This window comes from Notothenia rossii, assembly GCF_949606895.1.
Source record: "Notothenia rossii genome assembly, chromosome: 1".
In the NCBI taxonomy this organism is placed as follows: Eukaryota; Metazoa; Chordata; class Actinopteri; order Perciformes; family Nototheniidae; genus Notothenia; species Notothenia rossii.
Genome location: NC_136912.1, coordinates 11713590 through 11725908, shown reverse-complemented (window position 1 = coordinate 11725908; position 12319 = coordinate 11713590). Strand labels below are relative to the sequence as shown.

At 39.9% G+C, this 12319-nt stretch overlaps 1 protein-coding gene across 1 annotated transcript in view; it reads right to left on the bottom strand.

The window, feature by feature from the left end:
• Window positions 1–9002: 9002 nt before the first annotated feature.
• aimp1a (aminoacyl tRNA synthetase complex interacting multifunctional protein 1a) overlaps window positions 9003–12319 on the bottom strand; it is a 10222-nt gene continuing 6905 nt past the window's right edge. The window contains exons 6-7 of the mRNA XM_079691377.1: window positions 11190–11464; window positions 9003–9288 (exon numbers count right to left, since the gene is read on the bottom strand). Of these exons, the coding sequence (XP_079547503.1) occupies window positions 9122–9288; window positions 11190–11464 (442 nt within the window). The 3' untranslated portion in view covers window positions 9003–9121. The remainder of the gene's footprint in view (window positions 9289–11189; window positions 11465–12319) is intronic.

The window sequence follows — 12319 nt, the reverse complement described above, 5'->3', positions numbered from 1 at the left end:
CATTGGGATTCATCTTTTCAATTTTTTATATTCTTTTTTAGAAATCTATTAAACAGCTGTTGGATATGAAACTTGTTAATCGACCGTCATAAGGTTGACATTACATTCCACCACAAACAAACTCAAGACACTCACAGCACTGAACATCCAGCAGATGTAACTGTCTAAAGAAACGGCTTCAGGGCAGTGAGTGATGAGATTTGTCGCTGAAAGTGTGCGTTGCCTTAACACTGAGTGAGAGATCAGGCCAGGCACAGTCATAGCTCATGTGTTTTTCCACTCAGAGGTGTCACCAGAGCCCACCATGCCCCTCTTGGCTTCTGAGAAACATTTTTTAACCAGGACACACACATACTCAGTGGTGAGTCAGCAGCATGGTTCAGGTGTGTTTTTTGAGGGTCTGGAGTTTAGCCCTTTGGTCTGACTATTAGGAGACACTGAAGTCATAACAGTCACTATTTCCATTGTCTGATGTTGTGTTACTGGAGTGATGCAGAGTGTGTTGGAGCCGTCCACTAAATACTTTGGCAGATCTCAGAGCTGCTGAACTGTGAGCAGCTGAAAAGCAGCAATAATACTGGATCACCTGCTCCACATCTGAACCGCTTAATGGTGTAATAAAATTAAAAATGAAACACGATATTGCCAATTCAATCTCTAATTTTCAAATCAAAATGAAAACCCATGTGCTATTCCCAATGTGAAAAACATCCAGTTTGTCGTTTGTCAGCATATTTCACATACTGTAAGATATAAAAGGTTAGCCTGGTCTCAGTGTACTTTACAGTTTGCACATGTTGTTATTTAGTGATTCAGAGCCAGGATGCCAAATCCCCACATCAGCACTTTTCCTCCTGTCCACGAACAAGGGGTTTTCCCCCCAAAATGCTATGGGCAAATTAACCAAATCAACAGTCATTAAAACAGGAACATTATATCCAATGTGACATCTACAGTTAGGACTGTGGGCACCAATAATGCACGTCTTTGTTGTTTCTACCTAAAACAGCTGCTCCGCTGAGTGCACCACATGTTATTCAAGACAAAGCGGCATTACATGGTGCTTTTCACTAATATCACAATATCAATTGACCGCATATGGTAATCGACTGCATGTTCACTCCATCTTCTTTCATGTGAGTTGGACTCAAACTAAATCCCTGACGGAGCTCAGAAAGGTAAACTGATCTCAGTCCCTGAATAATAATGCATTATAAGACAACAACCACAGCGAAACAAGAGCTCCCAGTCCGACTCTCTCTGTAAATCAAATAATTGTGTTAACCAATTTACTAGGTATAGAATTACCCTTACCCTACACTTCTGACTGTCACTCTCCATCATACCCAATAGCCCACAGTCCTAACTGGTGGCATACCAGTCATGATGTTATAAGTAGGCCTTTTAATGGCAAGAAGCTAAACCAAAACAATGTAAAGGTCTCATCTTCAAGCTTTAATTTGTCCAAAAGGCTCCCATTCACATCTCCCTTCCTTGTTATCTTAGGTTTCACCTGTGGATGGGGACAGTGGTGTCCTTGTTTAATTCTAATTATGGTCCTCACCTCAAAAGTTCCCCCCCGGGAACTCCCCTCCTCCCACTCCACGAGGCCTAAAGACACACTCAGACTGACTCATTAGTGTCGTGGAAAATTAAGACAAACCAGAACTGTCTGAGAGGACGCTGGAGTCTCACTGGAGACGCTCTCTGTCAATTGTCTTATCTTCTCTGGCATGTGGAAATGTCTCCGCAGGCCTGTTTACTGCTGAAAGATGAATGAGCTCATCAAGATGTTAGGCCCTGAGCAGCGTTTCAGAGTTGTTGCCTCAGACATGAGTCTAAGGTCACTTTTGTGTGAGCGAGCTGTTTAATTTGTGGGTATGAATAGGTAACCTAGCTGATCCATGATCTGTGTAGACAAATATAGCCCGCAAAAAACGTTTTGAGCTGTACTGTTTCTGAGCCATCTCCTATAAGACAAATGAGGTTATGAGAGCGAATGGTGCAACTGAAAACACATGTCCCAGCAGCCTTTGCTTTTTTCATTCTTTGGCAACAGGTCTAGTAATTAGGGAGGCCAACCACATCCTTATTTACTCTGTTCTGATAGATTTTTTCAAAACTCAAATTTCTGTTTCCAATATAGCCTTTCATCACTTCGCACATTGATAAGAAATGGATGGCGAGATGAAGCAGCCCGGCATGGATCAGTATCACAAAATGGATCAGATAAGCACAAACAAAGCGTTTTCCTCAGAAGGATAATTATACAGTCATTTAATACTTCCTCCTGCTCTGCATCCTCTTACACGTCGCTGCAGCAATGAATGATTCCCCATGAGTAGGACTTTCCTTCCGCCACTTCATTGGCTTAAATGTCAACAGAGGGAAAAAAGACAATTCATTACAAAGGTCAGCTCAATCAGGCCCGTTTAACTCTTCAATGAAACACAAAGCCTATTCTCTGTGTGCTGTCATGGTGATTCAGTGGTGGGGTTCTGCCCTCCTGTGGTCAGCACAACAACTCTCAAGGTGTCTCAGAGGTACAATGCACTTCCTGTTCAGTGGTTTCTGTTCATGTACACCAGGGGTGTCAAACTCAAGGCCTGGGGGCCAAATCCGGCCCGCGACTTAATTTTATGTGCCCCCACAAGAGCTTGCAAAGAATATAATATGTTTGTTACACGGTTACATGGCGATTTACAGGAGCACGTTGTCCACAAACTACATGTCCCACAATGCATCTCAAATTAGACTTTTTTCTTCTAAATATGCCCTCTTCTCAGAATTGACTTTTTTTTTTCAAAATGTTACTTTTGTTTTCAAAATGTCATTTTGTTTTTGCTTTTATTTTAAAATCATTTTGTGACATTCTCTCTGAAGAGACTTGCAATTATTTGCCCTAGACTTCTGCTTTCAGACCGAGTTAATTATGAAGTTATTACCCTATCCGATAATAATCCAATGCAGAGGAAATAATGTAATACAATACATTATTTTATATATATTAAATATTGATATATGTATTTTTATATAGTCTTACAACCGGCCCTTTGAGTGCAACCATAATTCGAATGTGGCCCGTGATGAAATTGAGTTTGACACCCCTGATGTACACTGTCACAATTATCTCTGGAGACAAAGACCCTTTGGTTACATTTGGTTTTTCCCTTTGTTTTGATTCATTCAGCTCGTCAGCACATTTTGACATGTCATAGTAAGAAAAGCACAGGTAACAATAACACATTTAATGATGGCTGACTTCATTTAGCTGCTTCAGTTTCAGCGTCCTGGTATCGTCACATGCTTATGAGGTGCTTTAATATAATAGAGCCAGTGTTAAAGTTAGCAGAAACACCTGTGCTTTTCCTACAACCACAAGTCAACATGTCTGCTAAAAGACCTACAGTGTTGCAGTGGAATAAACACGTAGCCAGTATGTGTTTGAACTGTAAAAACATATATATAGTAACCAAGTCTACTGGATGGAAGTCTGATGGAAATAGATCCAAAAGGGGTAATTAGAAGATTAATGAGAGACCATGGAAATAGATATAGAGACAAACACAGAGACAAAATAAAACTGATTGTCCAAAAAGGAGATTTATGTTTGATATCTTCCCTTACTGGCTTTCTGAGCTTTCATCCAAACCTCGTGGTCTTCATTTAGTAAATGGAGTGCAGTCATGTGACCTTAGTGTCAAACAGCTTATTCCGCCTATGAAGACTGTATAAGATAAGGTACAAATGAGATCATTTTGATACAAATCATAACATTTTAACAAACATATTTCCGTCAACATTTTCATAATCACATTGTCAGTGCAGTGGGACATGATTGAAAGCATAAACAAACCTTTTGAATATCAGTTTTAGGTCTTTTTATATCTCTTTTTGATCAAAATCCCTTTTTTTCACTTATTGTATCACCGTTTTGAATGAGAGTCATACCTCATGATTGTCAGGCATAATGTTTTTTTCGCAGTAATCTCTTTAATCATCAATGTTTCCCCCTAAAATGGAATTGTAGGATTGCTATTTGAATTGAAGAAATGTACATTTCGCTAAGAGTTGGACCCGTCAGACAACATGGCACAGACTGAGGAGCGCTTACAGCTGTTTCCTTAATAGTAAAGTATTATGTTAGTGTGAGCGGCTCCCTAAGAATTTAAATATTATGTTTTTCCTGTGGATGTCTTTCGTTGCCTCAGGAGTTGAGGTTCTATGACAGAATAAGTCACAGCAATTAATTTCAAGTGAAGACAATGTGCAGGAGTCTGCTGTTAAAGCTACCGGCTGAAAATTCATTTGCTCTTCAGATTTCTATCAAAATACTCTCTTCACTCAGACGAGATACAGACATGTTGGCTCGTATGAAGGCACGGATAATAAATGTCCTCCAGTTGAAAGGGAGGCTTAGTTAATTTGGTTTATTGTGAACGCTGGTGAAGCATGAAACCACACACAGAGAAGCATGCTAGATCTGCCCTTTCAACTCCAGCCAACACACGTCCGCAGAGGTTTGTGACTCGCTCCAGTGTTTTCCGCCCCAAATATATTTCTTCCCATCTACAGCTATTATCAAAGCTGTTGATTGTTTTAATTTGTTGGCTGGCTTGTTTGACAATCTTAACCCAATTCTGGTTCCGATTTCCGTTGTGTAATAACCTCCTAACCCATGATTGAGTGTGGAAGGATCTAGAGGGTATTGTGTTGCACTGTCTGTCACAAAAATGTTTATTTGTGAGTATTTTGAATTGTAAACACCGTATTTCTAAATGAACAGTTTAGACTTGGACTCAATTCAATGGTGTGTTTTCACAATCAATCAAATCAAAGAATTTAAAGTGGTACATTATTCCATGGTATGTGGTGGTTCCTCAGGGAATCCAGGATATCAATCAGGCCTTTGCTGAGGAGTTTAAATGCAGCGTTAAATAAGACAGTGGCTTTAAGATGAAGATATTTACAAGATGTTGTGACACATTCTCTCAAACACTGCCATTTACGCTACATCACTTGTATTATACTCATATAGAGCACAGAGTATGATAATGTAATGTTAAAGAGGACTGAAGCACTGAAGGAAACCACAGCAAATTATCACTCACCTCTGCAGCTACACCTGGCTATTTAACCTCTTTTAGCTCATTGTTTTGGTTTTTACTACCGACCACTTTACTTTACAGTTGAGTCTCACCCAGATACATATAGCTGTTGGGGTCCTAACAACATTGTAAATGGTAAATGCACTGATTTTATATAGCATTCTTCCAGTCTTTACGACCCCTCAAAGCACTTTTACATACAGTATACAAGTCTGCCTTATCACATTTGCAAGCATTCATACAGAGGCTGCCATACAATGCACCATCTCACCTCTCATGCCATCGGGAGCAACTGTTTGTTAAGTATGTCGCCCAAAGATACATACATGTACATGCTGAGAGCAAGGCATGGGATTGAACCCACAACCTTCTGATTGATAGACCTCACCACCTTACAGCCACAGTCGCCCAGAAGAGAGTCACAAAGAGAGAAAATATAAGAATATTACATTTATCAGATCACCAGACACAACTCAAAATACATGTTTACGAGACAAATAAATGGAAAGTGGGTAGCGGAAACAACTTGGCTGTGTTTCTGTCGGCATTCTTGTGGAGTTCCTCTGCACTTAATCACTGAAATATACTTCTATAAATGTTCAAAGAGAATTGTCATTCCAGGGTAAACATGTTACTGAAGCCATACGTTTGGCTTGGCAGATATTTGTGAGCATTTCATTATTAGATTTAGATGAAGACACAATAGTAATGTACTTGGTGAAAACAGAAACGTGTGGCTTGGTGCTCTATTAGGCACTAAACAAGCTAAGTAGTTGACAAATGACGGCTAAGCAAAAGCTAAAAATATCTATTCAGAACATTCCAATTATTGCTCGTCGTAAAAGCAACACGATGCATTCAAATAACAAAAACTGTGTTTAAAGGAACAGGCTGCAATAAACAGCTACCGTCCAACACCAACAAATATATCCTAAAACGGTGTCTTTGATATAGAGTTATATATATATATACTAAAAACACTGTTGTCCGTCACCACAAGTCAACATGCATTGGGGAATGTATTGCCTCACAGTAAACACATCATTTCAAAAACAAGCTGGGGGAAATGTTTAAAAAAAACAATAACACATTCATCAAGTTGACAGGACCCTACCCTCGTCCAAAAGGTCTTGAAGTAATCAAGAAACCCACAATGTCACCAAATCAGATCTTGCAATATTGAAATGCAAATCATGCTGTCCAAACTCATGCTCTCCAACATGAATAATTACTTTTATCCCAGAGGTTTGAGTTCCCTCTTAACGACCTGTCGTCATTTGACTTGACGCCTTGCCACAAACTGACTACTTGGCCTCAGAAAGGAGAAATATATTCCTCATGGCCCCTGCTGTTTCATGGTGTTCATGCTGCTCGGTCACTCTTTGTGGCATTTGAACCCAACGTTGAGAGAAAAATAATATTATGTCTGCCTATTAGTCATAGTTACGAACCGACGTTCTGTTTGCAGTTTCACTTCAAAAAGAATCGTTTGGGTTTTTCCAAAAAGCCTTCTCCTATTTATCAAATTCAATCATGCCTGAAGGTGTCGTTTTTGTATCTGTCCACCTTTATTAAGTCCTGCTGGAAGAGTTGTTTTTCTTTGCTTAGGTCATTACAAGGACATAATAACCTGGAGGATAAAGAAAGGCAGCAACACCTCCAGGTGTTCTTTATTTTAGCTTCTGGCACTGACAAAAAAACATCAAAAATGTCTGGCAGAGAACATTGGCAAAGTGTGTTGTCAGTTATTTTGGCCCCAATAACTCACCTTACTGACTAAAGATCACTTGCTGGATCCCAATAGAGAAATGTAGTGAACAGAAAAACTCCAATATGGACAGAAAAAGTAGAAGATGTTCTGTTTGGACAAATAGGTACCACTTTACAATAAGACCACCCGTATAAAGGGTTTAAGAATAGTTTGTAATTCATTTATTAATTAGGTTGTGAACACTTTATAAATCATTAATAAGCTTTTATAAGACATGAGATAAACAGGGCAACTGTGACCGGTTGCTTGCCAAATAGTGAGCCCACATGTATCTGTACTGCTAAGCCTTATATTGGCTACCTAGCTTACTTCGTCTTCTTCATCAGCCAGCATCCTTGGTGTCTGTTGTTCTCTGAGTTGATTTTCACCAAGTAGCCAATATGAGGCTTAGTCATCTTGCCAAATAGTGAGCCTGTGTTGATGTATGAAAACTACGTTAGAACTGGTTTATAAATGGTTCTTAATGATTAATAAAGTGTTTACCACCTAATTCATAACCTAATTATGAACCCTTTATGAATCCTTTATAAGGGTAGTCTCATTGTAAAATAGTACCGACAAATAGGTCACTGCTTCACATAGTTTAAAGCAGATACAAATGAAGATTCAATTAGGAAACGTGTGCTCTGCAAACACCTGACTAAAAATATCCTGGAGTACCTTTTTCTCTCAGATCTCAACCTTATGCTCACAAAACAACAAGGAATACGTCTGTGGTTCAGGTGAGATTACATTTGAGTGAATATCAAATATTGTCACCAGAAAATGAGAGGCTCTTCTGATTGATGGTCTCTAAAGTAGTTAAATGTGGGTGCTGAGAGGGATGGATTAAATCATTGCAAACAATATAACCACCAAAGGACACTTTTTAAAATCGTTTAGGGGTTAGATATCATTACATGTCACTTTTTTAGACGCTTTGATCCAAAGCGACTAACATACTCAATACTGTGGACAATCCCCACAGGAGCAATTTGGGGGTGAAGTGTCTCAGGGACAAAACGACATGCTGACTGCAGTGGGGTTTGAACCTGTGACCCCCTGATCCCAACACCAACGCACAACCCACTGCACCACACACCTCCCATATCAAAGAGAAAAACCTATTTAACACACTACTACAGGAAAGGGAGAACCTCAGAAAGCAACTATGTACCGCACCATCTATCAGGAACACATTTAACAGCAGCAGCAGTTCAGAGCTGCGAACCGTTTACAGGTCGATTAATACAATAGCTTTGTTGACAGTTGTGCCATCTGCAGACAATGATTATAAAGACTGAAGCTGGGTTTTAACAGCTGCGTTCTCTGTGTTTTGCCAAGATTTCTTTGTTCAACTAGAGCTTATTTACTCAAATGTTGACAGACTGTTAAAAGTCACCCTGTATTCATATGAAAAGGGCAGAAGGCAAAAGAGAATTAGCAATATGGGTTGAATCAATTCTGCATAAGCTGCAAAAATATTCTGAGATGAACACTGATATTTATCTAATTTGAAATTGACTCTACCTGCAGTTTTAAGGCGTAGTTGTTCCTCAGCACATGCATGTAACAAACTAAAGGTTTCTTAAGCACTGGACTCAGTAAGCTCTGCACGATGATAGGATTTGACCCATGACAGATGTTTTTATAAAGTGAATGGCCTTAATTACTGTTGATGTAACATTATAGGCTCTGCTGCTCAGCTCTCTGTCTGTTTTCTTTCTGTGTAGTCAGATACTTCCGGAGATGGGCAGACTTCTCCTTTCAAGAGGACAATAAAACAAAGTACATTGCACTGGCATCACACACTGACAGATCTGAGAAGAGCTGGGAATGAGTAGCATCTTCTGCAAAGAGCTCCAGAACCCGATCCATTTTCTTTAGGCTTTGTAGTAAAACATCCCCGTTTCATCTTGTGCTCATTAAAATGCCCGGGACTAGATGAAGCGCAAACAAATGATGTTCATGCAAGTCCAGTACTTAATGTCCTTTACAAACTATAACTTCAAACTCAAAGCACAATCAAGCCAATGTGCCTCCGGAGAGAACACGAAACTGGGCATTTTAAGCAGAAACACAATTGGATTTAATTTGATATCCCAGCGGTCACAAAATAACAGATTTTTCAGACACTTTGAAAGTATGTTTAATTTCAAAAGCCTTTATTGAACATCTTCGAAGCATTACTTTCGTTTATCACCATCATCCCTTCAGATGATTGCCAAGTAAACACAGAGTTATTTCAAGCAGCTCTGTTATTTCATTTGATTCCACTGTTGCTCATGGTCTGGGCTTTGCACACTCCCTTGCCGGCGACTTCAAAGGCAGATCCCTTGTACGTTGCAACACACTGGTCGTCCGTGCGCAGGTCGGGCTGAATCTGCTCCCACACCTTCTTTTTGGGGTTCAGCTCTTTGTCTGGGTCACCTGCAGGCAAGACGTGTGTTTGATGCATTAGAAACTCCTCTGTCGTCGGCTCATCAATCACACATGAAGGACTTATAGATCTTTCATAGCAAGCATACAGTGATACAATCTAAACTACAGCTGATACAAATGACCGTGGTTTATCGGGCCAACTCCAATTTCATTCCTCCCATGTGAATCGTGAATAGTGAGACTTTCTATCATGTTCAATTAGCTTTTATAAATCTGCCGTTGGTTTTAAACTTTATTCAAAGCATCGACTCCGAATTTCTCAGAGTGGAAATAAGCATTCAGAGAAAAGTGACTTTCTAACTTCACGATGCCTTTGCTTTTGATGCTGCCCGACGTTTGTAATAAATGACAGCCGGTACTGGGCGGCTTCTGTCTGGTGTCAGATTTTTTTTTTCCTCTCTACATAACCATCTCAGGGTATGAGGAGGACACAAATGTGTTTCATTTCCTTACGCTGCCATTTCTGCCGGTTTACGACCCAAGAGTGGCAACGATCAGTTTTGATCAGAAGCGTGAAGGAGGTTTTGATGAGCAACTTGAGAACTCTCTCTGAGAAAGTTCAAGAAGAGTTACTGCGCCCCATTAGTTGGGGAACTGTAGCCAAATTACAATCGTGTTCTCACACCGGTGGTGGATTTGATGTAATTTAATCTGAACCAAGAGAAAAAAAGGGAAAAAACGATTGCACCTATTATTTGACCCTGTATCGGTTAATTTTGTACTGTTACAAAGAATAACTCAACAACATGACAAACCAATCAAGTTTGGTTTAAATCTAGCATCCATAAAAATGAGTGCAGCCTAAGAGATGCTTAACAAATCAAGTAGCTTTCAAGTGGCCGGGACATGTGTACTGCAGGGATGAAAGCCTCAGCTGGGCTCTGGGTATTCGACCACAGATCTTCATCACATCCTTTTCTTCAGACTCAAATCCCAGCCATACCAGCCCGTTGGCGACAGTCTTACAGTTTGGACCAAATTGATAGGTTGAGTTTTAACGCTTCACAGGAGGGACCTTGTCTCCTCTGTATGGTCTAGTAGTTGATGTGTAAATAAATAGGGATTTTCCAAACTTATTTACATTAGTAGGATTTAAAAAGACAATTAGGACACTTATCTTTCCGACTGACGATTCAAAAAAAGAGCAGCTTGCATTCCTAGCAACACGCGTTGATTAAGCAGTCACAGGCCATTAAGCCACCCCCAAACAGAACCAGGGGGTCCTCTAACGAGAGCTTCAGTGGGGATGAGGACGCATCATGATTGGTGTTGTTTCTGGCAGCGAGAAGATTAAACAACACCCTTCATTTCCTAAAATAGGAGGTTTTTCGTGGAAACTAGCCTGGGAAACGTTTTACAGTGGAATTCATCATTGATCGTCACTCAGTCCCTGGTGTCTGTACGGTGGGAATTGGTTGTAACTGTTGGAGCTATTCAATGATTTGATATCCGGAATTATGGCCTCACGGGATATTTAAACATTTATTTTCTTGCTGTTTTCGATAAAGGTAAAGGGATAATTATTTAGTTTAATTGTGCTTTGATTTTGAAGACACCAGGTGATTTTGGACAGGGTGATTTGTGTGATTAGGCACTGACAAGCGCATATGTTTATTTGAAGACACAAAGCAAGCAGCAGGCATGTCATGTCAACCATTGCTCTTTGTACGGTTGTTGAAACACGCTGAAAAATAAACTACACAATCGAAATTCTTGTCTGGAAAATGTGAATATTCCCTGAGTTAGATTTTCCATCTGGTGCCTCAGCAGCAGTTTTATTTTGAAAACCGGTTTTTGATGTATTTGTTTTTGGTTTAAGCTGCTGAATTAACATTGGAACTTTTTGCAAATAAATGAATCTGCTTTTGAGTGTAGAGTAATCTTGGTACCTGGGAAGCCCTGGAAGGTGACTCTGTCCCCTGGTACTGCTCCACTCGGGGGGTCGAGGATTTCCACCTTGTCTGGGGAGCTGGCACACATCACCATGGCCTGGGACACCACTCCTCTCATCTTGGCTGGCTTCAGGTTACACATCAGGACTGCCATGCGGTTTTGCATCTGCACGGAGGAACAGAGGATTAAATACATATTTGACAGCCCATATGCTCTGGACAATACAGAAGAAAAACTAATTACACCAAATTTACTCAAGCTAAAAAAACACCTTTAACTGATGTGGTCTGACAGAGAACCTCATAATCCAATACAAACAATGATTCCAATCTCGTGACTTAAAATGGCGTTGTCAGAGGTTTAACCAAATCAAAGCAAGCAAGAAACGTTTTAAACGCGAGCCTGGAGACCTCTGCGGCTTACCAACATTTAAAAGAAGGCCAGAAACGGTTTCTGGCCAAGCTGAGGAAAAGAGAAATCCAGCATTCCTGTAGATGATGTATGCCAGTCCTTTTTGGAGGGGCATCCTCTAAGAAATGGCCTCATAAATCTAAAATCCCTCATGTTGCTTGGACAGGGTTTTAGTAGTTGTTTTTTATATTTAATCTCAAGTCAGGATAGTATGTGAATGTTCTGTAACAGGCTTTATAAAACAAACTGTTAGACTTGAGCAATATATGTTAACTCACGCTTAACGTTTATTTTATGATTATCCTGTCTCCTTTTATAACAACCTATTATTTATCCGGGAAGTACAGACACTCAAGAGTACTGCCATTAAATCCATAAAACAAATCCTCCGATATTTCACTCGTCTGACAGAAATACAAAAAATGGATCCTACAAATAAGAAAGTTAAGAATGAAGGAAAGTAATTACTTGATTTGAGACTGTGAGTAATGGATCTATGAAGACAAACTAAAGTCAGCAATAGTTTATCCTTTCTTTCTCTTAAAGGTCCCATGTCATGCTTTTCTGGTTATTACCCGTCCCCTTGTGTGTTATGTAGCTTTTTCTGCATGTAAACGGTCTGCAGAGTCACAAACCCTCAAAGTACACCCTGTAGCGAGTAAAACTCTAACACAGGAAATACCTTTCTAACGCCTCGTTGGGGATTTCTCTTTTT